This window comes from Hylaeus volcanicus, chromosome 1 (genome assembly GCF_026283585.1).
Source record: "Hylaeus volcanicus isolate JK05 chromosome 1, UHH_iyHylVolc1.0_haploid, whole genome shotgun sequence".
Lineage (NCBI taxonomy): Eukaryota > Metazoa > Arthropoda > Insecta > Hymenoptera > Colletidae > Hylaeus > Hylaeus volcanicus.
In genome coordinates, this window is record NC_071976.1 from 19,063,788 (window position 1) to 19,088,156 (window position 24,369).

Consider the following 24,369-nt stretch of genomic DNA (forward strand, 5'->3'; position numbering starts at 1 on the left):
CTTGGAAATCACTTTGTATATTAATTGAATCGAACGATAAACAAATGGTAATAGAAAATTAGGGAAAAATCTGATTTATAATTTTAGAAAAAATTCCCAATCATGTACAAATTATTTGAATTGCAAAGTTACGTTGTAAGTAAGTTTAATTTTATACTTGGCATAAGTTGTAAAATGTTGTTTATATATCACTCAATTTGATGACTTTGAATTCATTGAAATTTAAATTTGAATTTTATAGAAATATGTTTTATTGACTCTAAAACAGACTTATAGAAACATTAATATATAGAGTGATTTGAAAGTCTTAACAATACTTTTTCTTGACAAGTTTCATAAATTATGTCCTCACAATTACAGAGAATTTTTGGGATCGTTGCAAATAATGATTACAATGCTGCAAAACTCAGCAGATCTCAAGTATCCGGTTTCCTAAAAGAAAATACCTTGTTAATTTTTGAAACCGTTAAATAATCACATTGAATGGGTTTGAAAATGAATTGAAAGTGATAATGACTGCATTAGTGTCGAAATTAGGTGTACTTACCTTACGTTCACACGTTTTCATAGTGAAAACCTAGAGTTTCCCAATGAGATTTAAATACAGATTCCCATTATATTGTGACTCGCAACAGTTGTATGGGAAATTTGATTACTACGTCTGGTTATCAAACCATCGCCCATGGTGGTGAGAATTGTAATTGTATGCAATGAATTTCCTTTCTCATGAAAAGTACCGGCAACCTATCGCATGAAATCTTGACTGTGACATTATCATCGTCGTGTATCACAGCTAAAATCTTCTCATAAATATCAGATTAGCGAAAAACAATTATTAATGTGTGACGGAGAAATGATTGTGACAATTTGCTCAACAACATTACTGGTTAGGCGATGATCATACGAAATCGATAAAAATGAGCAACAATAACAAAAATAATTGTTATTTTTAAAACAATCTTCTTGTAAGATCTTACACGCAAAATACCAATCTTTTGACGAATCATTACCCTAAGACTTCTATCTCTGGAAAAGAAGTTATAATAGTATGAACTAACTATTCAAAAACCTGAGCAAATTAAACATAAATTATTGGAGACTAGGAGAGGTGAATAAAAATTTCGTGTTAATTTTGAACTGAATAAATATTAAACTGATTTGCTAATATTTTTTAGGAGCAAACCCTGATGTGATAAATGGAAACAGTAATTTTGTTTACATATGAGTTAAATGAATACAGTAATATCGTTTTCAATGGTATAAATCCTTACACGAGAAATCACTTATTTTATTGAAGTGCCACTGTACATAAAAAAAATGGTACGCTCAGAAAAAGTGGAATGATCTAACAAGTAGAAAAATTGAGCAAGATTAAACAAAAATTATTTTTTGTAAAAAATAAGGTTATACTTATTTCTTCGTAATTTTAATTGAACTGAATGTAACTGAATATTTAAATAAATTTGAAACTTATTTACCAATATTTTCTTGGAGAAAGCCTTGATGTGAAAAATAGACAGTTTTCCTTACTTATATGTAAGTAAAATACAACCAATAACGTGTAATTACATGGAATGGATTACTTTCTTACTAATTCTTTAAATCAATGCAGCACCAGTTCAAGCAGTGTATCAGCCGTTTTATTCGTAAATATCATACAATGGTTGCTGTGGGAAAATAAAGTCATGAAATTCATATTAAAATAACAACATGGTCAAAATTGATAATACCTAAACAACAGACGGTTTGGTCTGGCAATTAACACGAACGCATTGTTTATTGTTCCGCGATATCCTGTTAGTTGATTAATCTCTTTGTATTTGGTTCCATTTGCTTAAAAAAGTAGATCTGAATAATAGATAATCAACTTTTCATTTTTTTTATAAAACGAATGTACGTTGCTCTCGAGTTTTGTACAACAATTATCTTCACGTATTTATTTTATGTATTTAATTAATTTTCGAGTTAGAATAACTAATTGTACTTTAATTCACTATAAATCTTAATTAATATAACTTAAATGACAAACTGTTCGATCAAAACATTGGGATTTCCATAACGATTGCAGTTTAACTAAAATTTGATTATCGCTCTCGTGATTAAGGAGAACACGGAGTCTATCATAAATGAATCAAAACAAAACTTTATCCTCGTACAATATCTCTACAATGAAAAGGAATCATGCATAGAAACTTGAATTTTATAAGAATTTAGAATAATGCGATATTCAGTTATACATTATATTTGTATATAAAATTCCTTTATAGAGTTATGTTTCAGTATGAATTTGTATATCTTGCGGAGGGTAAACAAATAGCAAAATCATTAAACAATAAATCGAATTTGTATTATTATCAAGGAATACACATCATATAGACATTTTATCTTCGATATTTACTAAGCCAAACAAACAAAATCAAATTTCACTTTTTAAAATTGTCACTTCTAATAAAGTTTACTATTATAACCAACGTTACTGTACGTTCACTTTCCATTGGATAAATAAATTCAGAACAAATAGTTTTGTGTGATCTACAGAGTGTTTTATAAACTAAAACACTAAATGTTTCTGTCACTATCACATAGTTTGCTCTGAAATGAAAAATGTATTATTTCCTTGTTACATACATACAAAATAAACCGGTAACTTTAGTAAAAGCAATAAGTTTATTAAGCTTGTCAGAGTATGATGTATAGTTATTATTCTGCAGTAATTAATTTAAACTTCCAAGTTTGTATACACCGTTTAAATCGTCTTCAATAGTTGTTTGAAATCAATTCATTATCCAATATAATATATATTCTACTAAAAAATATAATAATTTAGAGAAAAAAATGAGTTCCGTTTCATTCAATAATTTCTAACTACCCCTAGAGCATGTGTCTATGGTTCATCGATCTCCTGTTTTCCTAAGAAGGCTGTTTATAGAATTTTTTTGAAGTTTTTCATTTTTAGTCGACTATAGGAATTACAGTTAGTGAGACGAGTTGGTTATTTCACGGTTGATTGGATCACGGAAGAATACCGACGTACTGCTTTGTCAGGATTAAATGAAGTAATTGCAGCGGAGTGCGCATAAACGAAGTTTCCAAGTTATGCTACGTGCGACGTATTAAAGCCGATATATCGAGTGTAGCTTAATATTCGAGCTAACTTAATACCGAACTTAATCAATTTAGCGTAGAACTTATTATCGAACGTGTAGCACTCACACGTCCTTGATTGAAAATTCAAAACTAAGAAACGTATCTTTTTCAGCTGGCATCCATCAAATCTCAAAAACTTTGATCCAACTATTTCGATCGTCTTTTAATTTTTATAAATTATTCCTTAATAAATTATTTATAATGTAACGTGGAATCGTCGTTAAATATCGCAATATACTCATGACGTAGAAATGTTAGTCTTGCTTTCCCGACGCAAATGCCATTTGTTTAACTTTATCGCGCGTGGCTGAACACAATTACTTGGCAATTCTAGCCTCAGGAATTATTTTGACATTCCAAGAGGAAAATGCTAATGAATTCTAGGTTTACAGTGGAATTTCTCAAGTTTTCTTCCAGTGGTACCAATCTCGAAAGCTAAGAAAGGGACAGACCCGTAGAGAAGGTGAACAGCAAAGGTTTGAGAATTTTAATCGAAGCAAATCCACGTCAGACTGCCTGAAAATTCGCGAGAAAGCTTGACCTAAGATGATAGTTCTCAGACGCTCGAGGGAAATTGGTAGCTTTGACAATCTCGAAACGTGTGTTGTTTCTATGTCTAATGGGAATCAGGGATTACCTGATTGGGTATTACTGCAAAATTAACGAAACAAAATATACAGGACAGACCATTTAAGGCAAGTTATCTGGATAATACGTTTATTGCTAAAGAGAGAAAATAATGTTAGACACAGAACAAATTTCTAGAATTAAACAATAAATCCACAAGTTACAACGAAATATGTAACTATGGATCTGAAACTGATCAAGGTGTAGAATTTTCCGCCAAAACTTATAATGAGGTCATCAAATAAGAGATATTTATATTCGAATGATACATATAAAATTCTTTCGAAGGGTGGTTTCTACCCTTAAAACCGCTTTTCTGTGAAATTTGAGAAGAGCTCTGTTATTAGGTTCTCATGAACTTTATTTCTGCAAAATTTCAAATTTTCGGCGTGTACCAATTGCTGAACTTTTCTTTTGTGAGCTGACATACACAACTGGTATTTTACCCTACGGCATACGATATATTCTTCAGATTTATTTGCTATGATTCATCACTTTTCCTATTACTTAAGGAATAGTAAAGGGAAAACTTTCTTCATCGAAATAGTACAAGAGACCCTGTTGCCTGGGAAAGATTACACTTTTGTAAATTGGATTGAGACTTTGCTGCGTGCATGACGCATTAGGAGTCGCGTCATGCGCCAAAGTTCACAGAAGGCCATGAGTCGAGGGATCACATTTGGGGAGTCTACACGTATCAACGAGAACAAGGATCAATATCCATTCTGATGTCAGTCCTTTTCACGGTAATCTTTTCAGATGAATCGAAGAACTGCCTGTCACGAGCAAGCGTTCAATTTATATAAAGGTGTCAACCTCTGTTCCTTTTCATGAATTTGCAAAATTGTCTCGAGCTCTTTGAATGTTCCAACACTAAAACTACCAAGCCGATCAGTTTGGCTCATGTACTTTAAAAATGACTTCATGTACTTCTCTCTAGAATTATTCTCTAAAATTATTATATAATGTAATTATTACAATTCTTGTAATAAAGAAATAATTTTATTGATAAAATAATGTGAGGATGGACAAGTCGGAGACGAAGGAAACCACAATTATTCAGTTAAAGAGTTTATTAAACTGTATGGCTGCATGCTCAGCTTGCATGAATGGCAATAATATTGCAATAAGTATGAATAATATATTAAATTTCTATTTCCTTTATATTAAATTATGTTAAATAACCTTTTCGTAGTCGGCGCAAATTGAAAAATTACTTACATTCAAAGTTACCAAATTTGGTTTAACTTTCTGTCGGTGGAACAAAACTTATGCCCTTAAATTATTGCTATGATCAATCTACTTTAGACATCATATACATTAACATTATTCAATATCGCCACCTCCATCAAATACTATCCCAACCTACTCAGACATTATCTTCATAGAGAGAATTATGCTAATATACATTCGCAGTAACCAATATTTCCACCCCAGGCCCCGCAAAAAAGAATGCCCCAAACCTACTCAGACAGTAGTTTTGTGTAGATAGTATACACATCATCTGTATGCAATATTGTCCCCCCGCATCGGCACAACAAATACATCAAACTCTCTCAGACAGTATTTCCACGTAGACAGTATACATGTATACATTAACAGCATTCAATATTGCCGCCTTCACCAAGAACTAACTCAAGCAGGACTTAAAAATGTTTAATTTTGCGCCGACTAGGAAAAGATTATTTAATATAAATTAATATAAAGGAAATAGAAATTTAATATATTATTAAATATCATTTAATATAAATTAAATAAATATTATTTCATACTTTTTAGTGCAATTTTAATATTTTTTCGAAGTCGGTTATACTTATTTTCCAAACATTATTTTATTATTCTCCATTAACGGGAAGCGTTGTTTCATAAGCCCTGTCACGTTTACCGTAATTACTAATGGTTATCCGGCCTTCCGTCCAGATTGTTCGGAAGGCGGGATGCGGAAAGATTGCGAGAAGGATTTACGAGGCAAGACTTAACGTTCTCGTTTTGTTTTTTTTTTCTAGGAACGCCATTTACAACATAAGTCTGCACGACCTAGCGGAGATCGTCGATCAGGTGAGTGTAAACGCTGAAAACCTTGTACCAGCCTATCTGAAAGCTTCGAATCTGCAGTGGCAGTGGTATTTTAAAGCCACGCACGGTTATCTGAAATCGGGAAAATTCCACCGCGAGACAATTCCGATTTTATCTCGGGAAACGTAGCAAGTGTTTTTAATGCCATGGAAGAAATACGATAGTTGTCGTCACGATACAACGTATACAGGGAGGTTAACGTTCGTTGGGAATAATATTTATTTTACCGTGTGTCATTTTTAACGTTGCTGATGAAATTGTACGAGCTTTAAATCGTGGCAATGCGTTTAATTTGATGCTTTGAAAAGGGATGCGATACGGAACAGTCTTTCAAACAGAGATGCATTTGTGTGAATGTTGTTCTTATTTTTGAATAAATTGGAGCAAATATGATGAGTCATATGTAGGTAAAAATTGGCTGGAACGTTAGGTACAAGTTTGTGTTTTAAAGAAACATATATTTAATTCTATTTATATCGTATATAAACTTAAATTAACATATTTAAGTTTCTTTTTAAACTTGTATTTAATTGAAACAACAACTTTCACGAAACATTCTGATTTTGAAAATATCAAAAGATGACAAAGAAACATTATAGATTGAACATTTATTTGAATAGACTGATAAACTGAAATAACTGAAAAATAAACGGAAACGTAGCCAATTTAACTAAGAAGTACTTATCTCAGAAACTATGTAAGTAGTACTTATCTTCACAATTTTTTAACTAGCGTTATGGATTTTTCCTCTCATCACGCTTTAAAACACATGAAATGCGAAACTTCATATGCAATAACACATTATCAGCGATACCAAAGCAACGAATTAAACGAGCTCATCATATGCAAACGAATTGTTTCGTTTCACCCGCTTCGAAAAGAGAAATATAGTCGTAATTAAATACGGGATGACCTGATACAATTCTCATTTTGTACTGTTGTGCGACAAGCGTCGATTTAAACGTTTTGTTTTGCCAGCGACTGATCGAAGGCACCAATGACACAAAAAAGTTTGGAAAAGAAGGTGTTAGTTTTATCGATAGAACCGGCTGGATGAAAGCCTGAATGGATTTACATGGTAATAGGTATTTTTTCGAGCTCTGCGTATAATCCACGCTATCCGGGCTCTCATCGCAAACACTGAGGGATTATCGATCGACTTTTGCGACCGAGCACGATTCTTGAACTCTGAAAGTGCCCGATTGCTCGTCAATTGATCTGTTGAAAATTTCACTCCCCTTTCAGGCTGAGTTTCTATTGCTCATTCTTCACGTTTCACTCGTTCGATCGATCGAAAGGGTTCGAGGGAATAGACTCGATCCTCTTAATACCTACTGCAGGCACGTTCGTTTGCCATAGATAGCGATTGCCTCGATGTCTGTTTTGATAACATGCCTTTGCGTTTGAAATTGATATTTTGGCGTCGATTCGTTTCCAGGCGTGTTTGCCAAATATCCGGTACTTGATGATACCCATGACTCTGGTGTCTTTGATTACTAGTTGTTTTGTTTCTTCTTCGACACATTTTTCGTTAGAATGCAAATAATCGATTTGTAGTTACGTTTGGTTATATGAAATTGTCATTGTCCTTATCAGTGTATCATTTGATTATAGTATTACTAAGTAATAGTAACTAAACTAAAAAATAGTAATTGCTAGTATATACTAATGGTATATCGACGAATCGATTTGCTTTTTTCCCATTTAATTAAAAAGATGTTATAATATTTATGCGAATTGTAGAATGTATTGAAACGTTTATTTTTATTCGCATGCAATAGTGGTAAAAGAATATGTTAAACAAAGTAAGTATCTATATTTAAAATTAACTTTTTAAATATATTTATCGACGTGTCGATATTTTCAAATTCTTTTTAGGAAACATACTTGAAATTTCGATCTCTACTTTCGATACTTCATTACAAAATTCTTGTTTTGCTATTAGAAGCATATCATGCATTGATTTGCTTAATGAAGGTAACCAGAAAGAAATGTTATTTATGATAGAAAAACATGTATCAAAGTAAATCTTGTTTTACTGTAAATTATTTTATGTGACTAATAACTGTTTAGATTAAGAAGGATTATGTTCCCTACTACATTTTTAATTTAGTTGTATACTTATTCATCTAATACAAAATTTACGCTTGGCAGTCCTTTTTTTACAATTGTGATAATCTTTTCATATCCAAGATTATCGAATTTTCATTTAAGTATCTTAACGTTCTGAATTTTCAAATTAATTCGTTCATTAATCGATTTAATTTCTCCCCTTTTGCTTTTAACGTTCTTTTATATGTAAAATGATACAGTATATACATATAATATATAGTCTATATAGAATATATATAAATAATTTGGTATATTGTATCATGCCAACTACAGCTGCAGGTACTTTTCTAAATTCAAGAAAAAAATACCTATAAATACAAGAAAACGTACATCATTTGGACCAAGACTTCAAGAACACGTATGCATTACATAACTGTTCATTATTCATATCTATATAATTATCAAGAATCTATATTTAATGTTTTGCACGGTGCAACGGAGAATTATCTCGTATCATCCCATAAAAACACGTTACATAGAAGTAGAATAGGGTGGATATATGAAAGTTGCAAGAATTCTCAACATATCAAGTTACAACATATCATTTGCTAGAATAGTCTCAAGACCTAAATTTTAACTTTATCAGAAATATTGCATCTTACGATCATCAAATATAATATGCAGTCGTTTATGAATTTTAAAATTTAACCTAACGAAATAAACTGTTCGTTCATTTAAAATCAATTTCTGTTGATACGCGACGACGAGTTTGTTGAGAATTTGTCCCAGGTGTTTCCAAAACGATAAAGGTATGCTGACTCCGAATAGGTTGACGCTCGTCAGCAGAATCTTCACGGATACGTCATGGAATTGGTCCTATCGGCAGACAGGTCTGCAGGAAGTCAAAATCACAAACTCGATATTGATCCTGTCGGAAACGACACGAGTCGCGAAACTGTGCTCGACGAAACTGGCTCGTGAGTGAAATCGATGGAAAGGGCGAGGATCGCGATAGAAGGCGTGAGTGAAGATAAAGTTAGGCGGAAGGGGAGTGGGAAAGAAGATCTTGGCTGCCAAGAGACGTGACGCAGCGCTGAGGCTGGAGATCGATCGGAGACGGGTTTCTCCAAGCCATAAAGTACTGTCGCTTAGAATAGAATACTAAAAGTCCCCTCGTCGACTCTATGACACTTTCCTCAGTACGGAGTTAGAGTTTGGTACATCGATATCGATGCCGAAAAAAGCTGACATCGTTGTTGCAGAACTTCCTCGGTATTAGTTTAGGAAGTATCGAAATTTCTCGTTGCTGATGTAAAAACTTATATCTTAAAATTTGTAAACAAGGGACTTATCTACTGTCTAATTAAAATTGAATGGCATCAATATCTTTTATCTCTTTGGGGCACGGTGAGATTAAAAGTGTCCCACCTTTTTGATGGACCGTAATGCACGGTGGGACATTTTTAATCCCACCTCGAAATTTTGCAATAGCTGCATGCGTATAGGTTTATATTTCGTCTTATTTACGTAAAGCAGTTGATAATATATTCATCCAATGTTACAAATGTATGCACTTATGTTGGCAACTTTCAACATGCTAATACCGGTTCAACAATTGTTGTAAGCGGAAGGTTTATTGCGATAATAATTCTTTCCTGGTTTTATGTGAAAATCGTAGAGGTAAGTTAATTTATATAAAAATTAGTTCTATATGCAAGTGAAGTGTTTTATAATAAAAACTAAAGATTAAATTTCTTTGCAAATGATAAAAGTATGGTGGGATTTCATTCGTCTCACCATGCAACTTGGGGAGTAATACAAAAAAACATATTTTTATTTATTGTTTATGTTTTAATATTCTTAAAACTATAAATGTGATTTGAATATAGTGTAGGTAATTTTTGTATTTTGTTACATTATGTGATACCTTTATTAATAAAAATATAACAATTTTGTTTGATTTAAAACGCAATAAAATTCCGGTGCAAGATGGGTCTATTTTATGACCTGAATTCCTATGGCGCAAAGAGATATACAGATACTAACATTTCAAATTTTATAGTTTTTTACATACAGTTAGACAGGGTGGGACAGCTAAATTGTTACGGAGCGATAATGCCTAAACTATCGTAGATACAAAAAAATCTTATAGGAAAAAGTTAGAAAGTTCGAGGGGGACTATTTTATATGACTATTCCTTTTTTTTTGCTGAGGGTGTATCAAGATCATCGGCATTTTTTTCAACGAAACCATGGATTTTATTTACACATTATGAAAGCTGACGTTTAGACGAATCCATCGATCTATAGTACAAGGTCATTCAAGGTGAAATCTATCAATGCATAACCTTGAATGACCATGTATTAATGGTCCATGGATTCGTCTCAACGTCAGCTTTCATAATGTGTAGACAACAGCTCAAGATTCCATTTAAAAAAACGGCGGTATGCCTGATACAGCCTCAGCATCTGTACCAAATAATCAATAGTCATATAAGATAAGCCCCCTCGAACCTTCTTGTGGGGTTTTTTTATATCCACGATAGTTTACGCATTATCCCTCTGTAACAGTTTAGCTGCCTAATCCTGTACATAAACACATACGTAAACACATTTAGGCATACAGAATTTATTTAAGAATTTAATGGTGCTAACGCTTTATATGTACATAGATCTCAGGACATCCAGTTTCATGATTTTCTGATACATAACTTTACAGATATAAAGAAAAGAACAGGCCGTCATACATACATATACATATCCATACCTAGAGAATTTTGTCACTTACTAGGATCAATACTCACATATAATTCATCATAACAAATTTCATAATTGTCTGATAAATTATTCCTGAGATATACAGCAAACAGATCAATATACATTCATACATAAATACATACATAAACATACTTATGCATACAGAATTTTGCCAATAGTTTAATAGCATCACTACTCCATATGTAGAAGTGTCCATACCTTGTTACATAACGTCCTGATAAACTATTTGTGAAAAATAAAAGCGAACCGTCAAGCATACATCTACACTTGTGTACATCCATATTTCCTATAATTTCCAAATTAGTGTACATGGATTTTTCAACTTAACACTTTATTTACCGAGAGCCTATTTACAGTGGGTGTAGAATGTATTCGTACATCGATCAATTTCCCAAAAAACCTGTGTAAAATTGTAGTTTATTAACTCCTTTTTTTATAATCAATGATATTCTACATATTCTCGTTTATGTAATTTTCGAAATTAACAAGAAAATATGAAAAATTGGTAGAAATATAGAAACAATAAGTATTCGCACGGTTCTTATGACGAACAATTTACAGTAGAAGTTGTAACATAAGCACATCAGTTTATTGCTTCGTGAGAATTAGAAAACATTAAATTTCCAGTAAAAAAGACTTAAAAAATGCTCTAATAAAGGAATGACAAAAGATCCCACCCCGAATAACATCGACATTTATTATAGTTAATTTAATTCCTAGAAGAGTTGCAGTAATTATAAAATCAAAAGGAAATCCCACGAAGTATTAATTATTTATAAATTAATGTAAATTTCGTTTTCTTTAAATGAAATTTTTAAAATTTAACACTTGTACGAATACTTATTGCTTCTGTATTTTTATCGATTTATTGTTTTTTCTTGTTGATTTCTCACTTATACAAAATACCCAATCTTTTCGTACTGTATCTATTCTAGATATTACCAAGAATATGTAGAATATCATTGTTTATAAAAAAAAAAGTTATTAAATTACAATTTCACATAGTTCTTTTGGAAATTGATCGATGTACGAATACTGTCTACACCCACTGTATAGGCTTTTTAATTTCAGTATTTAGCCTCTTGAATTTATTTACTGTGTTGATGGTTGTCTACTGACAATGTTTGGAAACAGACTTGGCTTTCAATGTTCCCAGTATCAGTATCGAGGAATTATTGTCAGCCTAGATTGGCATATGCTACTGTAGAAAATTCTTTCTAAATTAAAGACTGTTTCTAAATAGCTCGATAGATAAAGTGTTAACACGTTGTAAAACATCGTGAAATACAAACTTTCAAACGTTTCGCATTTTCATCGACTGCGAAATCTTCCTCTCGTTGTATTCGACAGTTTAGCTACTAATATGGGCAGAAACGCCTGCGGTACTGCCTCAGCTGACTTTGAGTTAGCCAGATTTAAACGTTACGAGAATAACCTTACGGTCAACATCGGCGGTTTACTGATTCATCTATTTTCGATCGTTGTAAAAGTATGGCGGTCTGTTGAGCGAACAAGCGAAATTGCATCGGGAGTCCTTCATCGATGCGATGCACTTGGCTTCGCGAGCGTGTGCGCGTCATCGTGGCCTGCTTGATAGAACGGTGACACGTATTAATTGACGCTTCTATCTGTGGACCCCAGTAGTCACGGGCGCTGGTAATAAATTGAAAGCAATTATTCTTAGGGTGACAGTGAAGGTTGAATGGCGGAGATATCTTCTGAAGTGTTGCGCAATCGGAGAGAGGGATTTCTTAAGTCGAAGTGGATGGTGAAAGCTATTGTCAATGGAGAAAACTTGTCGCATCGTTTACGACCAAATGTTTCGTATGTGTATGTAGAACAAGGAATCTTGGTGAAGAAAATGTTGTAAATGAGAGATTTCTACAATTTTTATATCCTTGACTATCATTTTTCTTTAGCAGCACAAAGTATATTTATCAAAGGTTTTAGAATCATTTAAGATTAAGTATAGTGTGTTCTCTTTTTCTCAGAAACCTCTGTTTCTCTGTTGCAAGTATGGCAATTATGAACCTTGATATCTATTGGCAGCTGGTCATGTATTCTTGGGAGAAAGAAAGATCACTTCAAGGTTATGATGTCACACGATGTAATTAATAAATATAATATGAATAGTGTAAAGTCATTTTTATTTAATTGCAAGCGACACGAAAAGTAAAGAAACAGTCTGGTTGAATCTATTGCATGTTCCAATTTTTTCCTGGAGTGACCTTCCAAGCTTCGTACAGAGTAAGAAGAGTAAAAAGATTTTTTACCTCATTCTACCTATAAAAGATGCACAATAACGTTACGTAAATCTCATTACTTCAAGATATATTCCATTTTCTGTTTTTTTAATATTACATCGCTACTCAAATTTTCATCACGTTAAAAATTGCTGAGACTTCAAAATCCACTAACTATTTACTCTTGAAATATTAAAGGATCGTGAAATCAAAAGTTAGAGATGAGAGTTCTCAACAATGTCAGATCAAAAATTCAAATTTAGAGTTTTCCAAGAATCGATTTCGATTATTTTTTTTTATTTTTTATATTATAATATTGTGTCGATGTAAGATTGCAAATGCTTTCATTCAGCGTCACATCAATTCAATTTCCCGCATTTGAGGAATTATTGAAGCGAAATATAACATAGAGAAATAAGCTTAAACTAAATCACTAATGTCATAATTATCATTATTGTCATTATCATTCGATGTTTAGTAAGGATTCATTACATTCTGTTGCCACGTCTGAATAATATCATTTAACATGTACATAATTGACAGATTATTCGAATAATTGAGTTATATCATCGATGTATAACGCTTTGTGTCCGCAGCTTGGAAAGCAAACATTTACTGATCTATGTTTGTACGTCATTATTTTAGCATTAAAATAATTCAGTTACTCATTGCAAGTACACTTGTTAAGCTTGGCTATTAATTTCTGGAATATTATTTTCCATTTAATGGATTATCAAAGGTTTTGATAAAACCCACTGAGGTTTCTCCGTTATTTTTTTTCCACACAAAGTTCATTTTATGATGGATTTTAAACATAGATTACAGAATGTATTTTAAATACTTTAGTCAACTTAGGCAATTTTGGAGAAATGTATAATTAAAGTTTAAATGTTATGCAGAATTAAAAGTAAAAACCATATGAACGAATGCATTTTCTGAATATCATACTGTTTGATAATATTCTTTGATTCATATTAGGAATACATTGTAACATGAAAATAACTTTTACTAACATGAATATGCCTATGCATTTTTTATTTTTAAAGCTTTAGGTCCTCCTTTCTAGAATTTTAGTTCTCTTCAATGAGAAATAAAAATAATATATTTTATGATAGGATTAATTTTCCTTAATTGTGATATGATACTTAATAATTAATTTTTGCTTGTAAAATTTGCACTTATATTAAATACGTTAAGAATCTTTTCATCATTTATTTATAGAAATGATAATTTAGTGCTCGCGAGTGTTACTAATAATAAAACAATCCAAATTACAATTAACGCTAGATTTATGTAGGTTCGAAGTATCTTCGCTATATTGTTTTTGTTTTTACATTTACTTTCTAAGATCTTTTTGATCATGTCTATAGTTACGATCAAAGTAATTTGAATGTATACTGGTTCTTTATACATACAAAAGTCAGCATAAGTAGTAAGAAACAATTCTTTCATACTACTTGTTCATATTATTTTTATTCATCACTTAAGAGGCCTAACATACTAAAATCCAATATCAAAAATAAACGCGTTTGTGTGTAAACTTTAATTGTATTCGAACAAAAAGTATTTAAACATCATTCATTACTTACTCACTCGTATTACTTCACATATTGCAAATAAATTCAACCAATTCACCGTGTCGCAAACATTCATTATCGCTCACTGTACACATATCCGTCACAGCACTCGAAGTTCGATTACTCGACAGTTTGAAGCAGCATCTCGAAACAGTTGCTCGACATTTTCACTCAATGGTACAAATTGTTACTGTTGAATAACGGGTGAACGCTAACGAATATCGAGAAATTGAGTGGCATTCTATTAACGAAACAAAATCATTCTTCGATATTATCACACCCTCCAAAACGATCTCGCAACGGTTCGATGCTTTCGTCGCTTGTTACTTGATCCGCGCGGTTTTAACATTTACAGAAACAACTCCATCTTCCAAGAATTGATTTCCAGGTGAATTAAACAATTACCAATAATGTTTAAAGCGATCATCGTCTCACAATTTCATCTAATTAGTGTATTATTAAGTCATCACATAAGTTCGTGCCAATTATTATTGTGTTATTTTAATTAATATTTAAAACATACCTTTAAATGAATAATTGTAATCACCTTCTCCTACTACGATCTCTTGGCACGTATTTGAAAAAAAAGTCACTATACTATATCTCTGAAATTTTTATAGTTTTGTTTCACTAAAGCAGTTTTATTAATATGTTGCTTTTTATAAAGTATATATTAGTAAACGTTTTTGGTCTCTAATTAAATTGTTGTATGAATGAAATAGGTGGTAATCTGGTGGGGAAATGTTGAGAGAGTATGCTGGATGTGTTAGTTTTTTCCAATGAAATTCACATAATTTTATCTCACCTTTGTAATACATACGCTCTTGGATTATCGCAGTGAGAGATCATATTATTTCGATTTACGAATCTTCATTGTTTTATTGCCATTGTTTCCTTCAATTTGCGCATTCTCTTTGCATTGCTCTTTTCTAGCAGGTTTCTCACCAAGACTTTTCCCAGCTTTTCCGGATCACGACAAACAGTAGACAGATCTTCATGTTATCTGACAATTTTCTAGCTGTTTGACGTGGATTTTGTTCTTCCATGGCTTTCAGTACGTTGCCATCGACTTCCGATAACCAGCTTGGATTAGGTACATCTTGACGTCTTTTATTTCCAGAACCAAATTTAGCAAATCAATTTCACACTGTACATTCTGATACGAGTCCCTCTCCGATAACATCGCATATCTTTTTAATTGTTGTTATCGCACTATAGCCATTTTTAAAACTTCTGCAACATCACATGGCGAACATGCTGTATTGATATTTCTATTTTAATCAATTGATAATGCGTATTTGTGTTTGACTGTAGGACAACTGTTTTTAGATTAGTTTACCCTCAGGCATAAAATAAACGTAAAAGTCATAAAGAGCTGCAGATTATTTGGAAATTCAAGACAATAAAACACATTCTCAAGAGTATAAATGCAATCCATGGCACGAATTTAGGGACTCATCTAATATGTGATCGGAAAATCAACTACTTCGTTTCACGGTTATGATAATATCCAACCAAAATAAATGAGAAAAAGAACATTTACCTGGTTACAAGTGAAATTGAGGATATTAATGACCGTCCATGCTCGCGTAAATCCTATTAGTAGTGGCTGCGGGAAAGAAACGTTGATGGACATTATTATTAATATCTGCCGCGGCCGTTCAGTGATATATAGTAATTGACACTCCCCTGCGCACGTTTCAATTACGATAAACTCTATTACTATGTCAACAAGCTGATCGATCGAACCATCCACCTATACATTTATCCGTGCAATCGTGTTTGCCTAATGTTCGTTCTCTTTCCTATTTTCATCTAACGGATAATTATTCATAGTTTCCACTGCAAACTCTTCATTGAACAATTGAATTAGCGTTTGAAAAATATCGATTTTTTCGGTTCTGGGTAGTACAGTCTTTTCTGCGATTGTAAAGTTACCAATCGTTCTTCTTTTCATTTATCGAAGTCGAACATACACTTTTTGTCATAGCGAAATAAAAAATCAGTTGATTTAACCTAAATTACCTTAGTATTTTATGTTTTCTATTTATATAATAGATTCTGTTATAACTGTTAAGGCTTATCTTTCAGTAAAATAATACTATCCTATTATTTTTAATAAAAATTAAAAAGTAAGAAATTTCATTAGACTTAGGACTCTTATATTTATGCATTCCCATTTCATATAAAATTTCCTATAGTTTTTCATTTTTATTTTCTCATCTATGTCTATTCCATAGCTTCTTTGTCTCATAAACAAAATACGTATCACACATTCTTACTTTTATCCTCTATGAATTAATTCGAGGGTATACAAACAACGAAGAAATAATTTCTTGTTTCAGTCAGAGACAAAAATATGCGACAACTTATTAATGTCTAAATCAACCTACGAAATACGATTATCAAGGAACGCTAGTAAATTTATTATGTACATTCTATCTTTCATTATAACTAATGTTATAATGAATAATGTTATAATGAAAAATTCATTTGAAAGCATTATACCTATCATTTAATTTAAACAAATTTCTTCGATAAACATAGAGAGTACAAGTATTTATGAAACTAACTGTATATCTTGTCCCACTGATTTTCTTCAACATTTTCACTTTTTCAAATAAAATCGTATCGAATATCGACATCTTACATAGTTTAAGCATCTGGAACTTCTGAACAAGAGCAATATAAAATAATATGTATACAATAAATTTCGTTTATGTTATACATTAAATAAAAACTTAGAAATTAGTATGTCGTTCTTCTTTTTGTTCCTGACTGTAGAAAGATAAACAAAACTCATGTAATAAAATGTCAAAGAATGTATTGTGCACTGTACCTTACGTTGGGAACATTATGCTCAGACCTATACTGCTTCGTAACCGAGAAATCTACATTTTTCAAGTCCTTGATTCAAGCATTTATCTCGAGCACAAGAAAACACATATATCAAAGACCTAGTTGAACAGTTAACGTCACTATGTAAAGTTCGAAATGATTCCACGTCGTGTTCTAGATCGCCCCTTCGTTTCGAACTAAACGCAATTCTTCGTCCTGACAAAAGGAGAAAATGCTAATTCGCGTTGATGCAACTTCGCCTGCATAGAAGTCATTTGTTAACAATCTGTAACGCAACGACTCAGACAGTGTCTCGCGAGCGTAGAGTGAAGAGAAAGTCTTTCAATCATTCCGCTATCAAATACTTCCTCGATTCCCACAGTCTGCATAAACAATCAATTAAGAGCAATGTGTGCAAGGATTTTCCACGGTTCAACGATTATTTGTAGTGTCTGAAGATTGCTTTGCGAGAGTTCGAGGAAGAAGTTATTGGATCGCTGCAAATTAATGGTAGATAAGTGCTCGTATGACGGATTAAGCGTTTATTTATATCCATGCACTCTGGTTACATTACACAGAGAGTTTCATAGAACGTGAACATAGCTTTGAGGATAAATGGACAAAAATACGAAAGGAGGCCATATCAATTTATGTTTTTCTTTTTGACCTTGTTTCCGAGATACAGTACTGTCCTTCGAGTTGCCACAAGTTTTATGTTTTAAATTATTAATTACTTACAGTCAATGATTTCCGTTACTATCGTTGGTGTGTGCAAAGAAGAAAAATTTGTTGAACTATCTATCAGTTTTTCTTTGTAACTGACCATGGATAACTTACACAATCATTTGCTTAAGAATTTAAGATACTCAATGGGTACTACTACCTATAAAAGAATAGACTAAAATAATCTATAGGTCATTACGTAGGTGTTTGAAAATCGTTAAAAAGATTGTACACGAATGATTAGTGAAATGCCTATATAAAATTAGTCATATAAAAATGTCGATGAGTAGAAAACAGATTCTGGTAGGATAAAAATATACTTCGCTCTTTTTGTTATTCATGTATTGGATTAACCATTGAACTTACGTTTAATTTATGCACACCTTATATAACTATGGATTGCGAAATCGAGCTAATGTACAATCACGTTGAAGTTTAACGATATTCAGATCGATAGGAATTGTTAGCTTGACGAAGACGTTTCACACAATTCAAAATAATTTACCTTGCCAAACAATTCTATGGTTCTGCAAAACATCTAATGCTCTGAAAACTTCAAACTTTGTAAAGGTTTACCACACGCGTTAAAAATATCACCTACCTATAGCATTTATTTAATCCCTCGCGAATTAGATTGCTCTTTCTTAAACTATTCAGGAAATGATTTTGTAATTGTTTCGGGAAATCTATTTCTTTAGATGTGTGTTTGTAAGCACATCCGTTTATAAGAAAATCCGGTTTCGCGATTAACGTATGATAGAACGTAACATGAATGGTGGAATGAGACGAGAACACGAGAAAGTGCTCATGTGCTTTTGCTATCATAAACGCAGATAGGGTGCACAATGCTCTGTTACACTCGAGTGTGTCAGTGTGTAGCGTTATTGTCGGAAATTTGGGAGGTAATTGTCTTGAAGGAAGCAATTCGGAAGATTAAGAATGTCTCGAGATTCTAACAATGTTCACGCGTAATTGGCATCATAACGCGCACCTGCTTACACATTTAGCGATGAAGAGATCTCATAGGACATAGCAAGTGGTTATGTGAAAGAAACAGTCCTGGCTTCCAGTACTGCGTATTAATACTAAGTTACAGCTTTTAGGTTGAGTTAGAACTTGCTGTGAGTAGAGGAATAACTTGAATTTTGAATCTTATACAGGGTGTTCAAAAAAAAGGATTCAATATTTATATGGTGTATAGGGCACACTGTACTGAGTAAAAAAGCTTTAGTAAACATAGGTCCAAAGGTCAACCGTTTCTGAGATATAAACATTTTTGTTTGCTAGTATCATGATCGACTTACTTGCTTCCATCGCATACGATGTTTATGTCAGTGTTTATAAATTGCGTTCAGAATGTTCCCATTTATGAGCCGACAATTTCGACAATTTCATTTTTTCAATTTCGTGTACAGAAATGAACTGTGGACACGTGGAAAATCTTCTATAAATATCGAAAACCCAGTAGTAAGTCAATCATGATACTAGCAAACAAAAATGTTTATATCTCAGAAACGGTTGACCTTTGAACCTATGTTTACTAAAGCTTTTTTACTCAGTACAGTGTGCCCTGTATACCATATAAATATTGAATGCTTTTTTTTGAACACCCTGTATGTTATTCGAGAGGGTATTCTGTTGGTACTAGAACAGACTATTTTGTCGATAAAGTAAGTTACTCTACTAGTTAAAGAAGAAGCTTAGTCGTTAAAACAGAAACTTCTTTTGATCAAACAAAGAACTTAACTGGTAAAGCAAAGCGCTCTGTTTTATTGACAACGTGCTCTGTCTTATCGACAAACTATCTCTTGGAACACCTGCGTTCTCGGATGTTCTCCCATCTAACAATGAGTTCTAGAATCTAGGTTATCCCTTCACTATCGTATAGTGTGTAACGGCGTACGACTGGCTTATTCTTAAAAAACTCAGCCTCATATACGCTATGTGGTTTGCATATTCCTATATTTGCTATAGTTTTGTTTGCAAACATGTGCTTTAGAAATTAAGAGAAGGCACAGGCCGTGACGAAGTAGAATTGAATCAGAAGAAAAGAGTTGGCATGAATTGCAAATTCTGTTTTCTCTTCGTCGCGTGGATTCGAGCGTCGAATCTTCCATCGGCTTCAATGTAAACAACCGAAATTTAAAGAACCGTCTCGCCCATTTCTACGGACAATCTATTCCGGTTGCTAACTTGGAATTGCGCGAACTCGAATCAGCGTAGCCACGTGACGCCTTATTCCCTCGACCTAGCGCGATCCCCCTAGTTGCGTCTGAAGAAAGAAAGTTCTTTGAAAGTAACCGAACCAAGTACGATACGGGAATGAGCGAAAAGAACAGCGGAACTCTGACGGGATCAGAGGGTAACTAGGAGGCGAAGTGTCCGCGCACTGGTTTCCTAAGGCCTCGACAAATAAAAATTAGTTGACCGAAGAAAGTTCACCCGGTTAATCGACTAAAAGGCAGTTGCCTCAAATACCAATTAAACTCGACTTCCACCTCGACCGTCACGGTTTTTATATTAAAGGATCGCTTTGCGCCCGCCGTTTCTCCGTCAAAAGCGACCGTTCTGGGGGCGCTTTAAGCGACAACGTGGCGCGGAATCCGATTAAGGTTTCGGCCGAATTAAATAAATAGCATCATCCATTTACCGTGACACCAGAAATACGCCTGAACGAAGCTGGGCTATTCCAGCCTGCGGAGTTCGATAACAAACGGAAGTAAATAAGCGGAGTAAAGGATACAAAAGTCAATTTCGTCTGGTTCTCGAAAAAAGAACGTCGTCCCGCGGATGACACTAGTTTACAGCCAAAATGTACATTCAATGTCACAATTTTTTTCTTATGTATTTTGACTTACTAAACACGAAAATCGCAAGACAAATTTTTTCTATAGATGGGTTTTTTTTATATGAATTTTTGAATTTTGTTTCGATTGTATCTGACATTCCTTCGTGCGATCTGTACGTAAACAATAAGAAACTGAACATAATTTGATAGTTTCATAAATGTTTCCTATATAAATAGAAGAAAAATACAAAAACAGAGTAAAATTGGAATTTTTGTACCTTTATTCAATTGTTCCTAACTCCGGTATTTATCCATAGATTTTCTTCAACAAAAGCTTGTTTTTTTTGTAAAAGTGCGATCTATACGTAGACAATCAGAAATTGGACATAATTTGACAATTTCTATTTTTCTATGGCGATGGAAGAAATATTCGTGTTCTATTTGAGCCGAAAAAATCAAAGTTTCTCGTATATATTGGCTCGTAACACTTAAACTATTGAACTGATTGGAAAATAATGTTAAAAGCAATTGTTGGAAATTCGATTACCTTTAAAATTGCGTCTTGCGCGATTCAATCGGACGTTTCTAAGTCGAGACATGGCCTAAAATGTAAAGGTATATCAGAAAAAAGTTCGAAAAAAAAATTCACTAATTCATATAAAAAAAACCTATCCATAGAAAAATTTTTTCTTGCGATTTTCGAGTTTAGTAGGCCAAAATATATAAGAAAAAAATTGTGGCATCGAATGTACATTTCTTTTTTTTTTTTATTTTGTAAACTAGTGTAATTAGTGTAATTTCTGCGCACAGAGATCGAGAGGTTCGAGTTATTTCTCAATATGATTCATTGACGTCTTAACACATTCGCGTCTGTTGACATGAATTCACGTCACTTCAAATTCTATTCCTGGTTATAAAAAAAATTATGAAAACCTTTTTATTTTATACACTGCATATTTTTCAACATTGATATTTTAAAACATATTTTATAATTTTTATGTTCGCCCTAACGATACAAATTTGCGATATTCAGCTTCCGAATTTTATTATTTTCGTCAGTACTCGATATTAGAACCGTAAAATACTTGCTGGTCGCGAATGTGTTAAAGTGGGCGATTATCCGAATACTTATCTGCTTTTGGGGACGATGTTCATTTCGCGTGAGGAAATCATTGAAATCGTCTACTTTGCAATCAAGATGACTTAAAGTTATATTTTTCGAAATTAGAATCAAATATTATTAACACGTTGACCACGTCATTCATATATGGGTGTCAGGATTTTTCACTAAAGAATTAAATAAATTAATTCTAAGATTAAGATGTTAAAGAAAATAAATCTGCATATGATTCATCAATTGTGTAGAATCAGTTGTGACAGTCACCTGTGTTAACATCATATGAATGTTTACGAATATTAGTATTTGTAAATATCGTCTCAAGATTTTCATGCAAACTTAAAATTTCACGTAGTTTATTATTTGTATGTTAACCCAGGCCTAACCTACATTATTATAATCTATATTTTTGGTATTATCAGGCTATTTTAAGTTCTTGAAAGTTAAAAAGGGCAAATTAAAAAGCGGAGGTGACAAAGTGGATGTTTGGTCCAAAAATGTTAAGAAACACTAGACTATTTCTTCTCAGGTTTTAAAATCATTGAACACTTGCTCCTTCCCTCGGCGATAACTAACCAGGGATGCCATGATTGCAATAACTACCTCACTCTTCGTTATATAAATTATCAATGACGACTACTGAAAGCCACGTTTAATTCTAATCTCCCCCAATGTTAAGAACGTTTTCTCTGTTGAAATTGAGCACACCACCAGTACATGTTACCCGAGGCATCTAATCATGTCTGCAGACATATACTGTTAATTCCGCGCAAAGCGTCCTAGAGTTCTAAAGCTTTATACTCATTCACTACCAGGGAGATTTAGAGCATTTTGCTCTGGCCACTAGGATTTAATACACATATATAATCTGAGATATTATTTTGATAATAAAAAGTGATATTAAATTTGTTGCTTTGAAAATAAATATTATTGTATTGGGTTGTCCGGAAAGTCTATGTCGATTTTTGGTAGGTGGTACAGGTCTGAATATGTCGAAATGGTTGAAAACAAATAACATGTATACATCCCTTAAAAGGTGAAAAAGTTGTGGAACAAAATGGCACCTATGTAATTCAATAAATTCATGTATATTTATTATATGCCTTTGAATTTTTCTTAGAAATTGGCACGAACTTTCTAGACAACCTAATATAAAATTTTCGTTCACCTTGTTTCATAATTTCTAATTCAAACAGTTATACACTTATTTCGTGACCAATCGTAATCAATTTAAACTTGTAATGACGGCAGTGATTAGGTTAAAGTCTATAGCCTCCTAGGTTCCAGAATCACTGAACAATATTATCGTTTATCCAAAGCAATGAGTTTGGAGCATTATAATTTTCATAAGCCTCCTTTTTGTTACACAATTCATCGATAATGGTTACCGAAGCCTCCGTTAAACTTTAGTCTTCAGCAATCTTAACCTCTTCTTGACATACAAATAAAACGACACTTGATCCGCCCAAAAAGTACTATTTCATTTCGCTACAGTGAACAGTGATGTGAAAGCTGAGAAAGTGTATATTTTATTTTGAAATTTGTCAATCCCATTATCATCACTAGAATAGCTTATTGTACCATCATCGTCACTTTAGTATAATACATTCAATTTATTTATAATTCTGAAAACAGCTTTTGACCAGTCAGACTCGTCAAAGTCTACACTGCCATATGAAATGTATAGACGACTCTACTCGTAATTGTATGTCAAGGAGTTAAAAACATTTTCTTATGAGCTCTTCTTATTGCTGAACTTTAACACAACAATATCGGAGTATCCATCCTGACTTGTCTGTGGATAGTTGAACGACCAACCGATTCTTTGGAACCACAACAAGAGGAACTGACAGAGTGCTCCAGAAGATTATCCAAATGTCGGTACCTATGCCTGAGGGCCATACCTGACCCCACCCGAAGGTGATGGGTTTGTAGAACGACAAACGGGCGCCTAATAACTGAATATTAGTACCAGTTACCACTAGTGGGGGTTCCTATTCTAACGAACCCTCAAAGGCCGATCAGGAAAGAAAATGGAAAGACAAGCCCTCTCCATTTTTACATTTCATCGAGGCAAGTACTCGGAAACCTCGTAAAACTCTAGTCTCCAGCAATTGTAAGGAGTTTTGCTTTTGGATCCTTTTGTTCTGGGGAGGTCTAGTAGCACCATCGACCACCCCAGGGGACGGACCCCAAGAGGAACTGACAATTCGGCGCTGGATCGCGCTGACATGCATTGGTTCGCGCCGATATCGACATGACGCCAGGGGAACTTCCACAGCAGAGGAAAGACGCCGATAAATCTCGGAGTCTCGGAGAAAGGGATGTACCGGAACCACGAGGAAGGAAACAGGAAACACGCTGACTTGGAACACGGCGAACGCTTCGGAGAATCAACGCAGGG

The 24,369-nt window shown here is 33.3% G+C and overlaps 1 protein-coding gene across 3 annotated transcripts in view; it reads left to right on the forward strand.

Moving 5' to 3' along the window:
* Nucleotides 1–24,369, forward strand: part of LOC128883069 (semaphorin-1A-like) — a 582,486-nt gene that overhangs the window by 364,921 nt on the left and 193,196 nt on the right. For 2 of the 3 annotated variants that reach the window (XM_054135057.1, XM_054135071.1), the window contains exon 4: nucleotides 5,781–5,832. In XM_054135057.1, the coding sequence (XP_053991032.1) occupies nucleotides 5,781–5,832 (52 nt within the window). Of the gene's footprint in view, nucleotides 1–5,582; nucleotides 5,833–24,369 lie in introns of those variants that run through there. The other variant, XM_054135065.1, reaches the window with a different exon arrangement.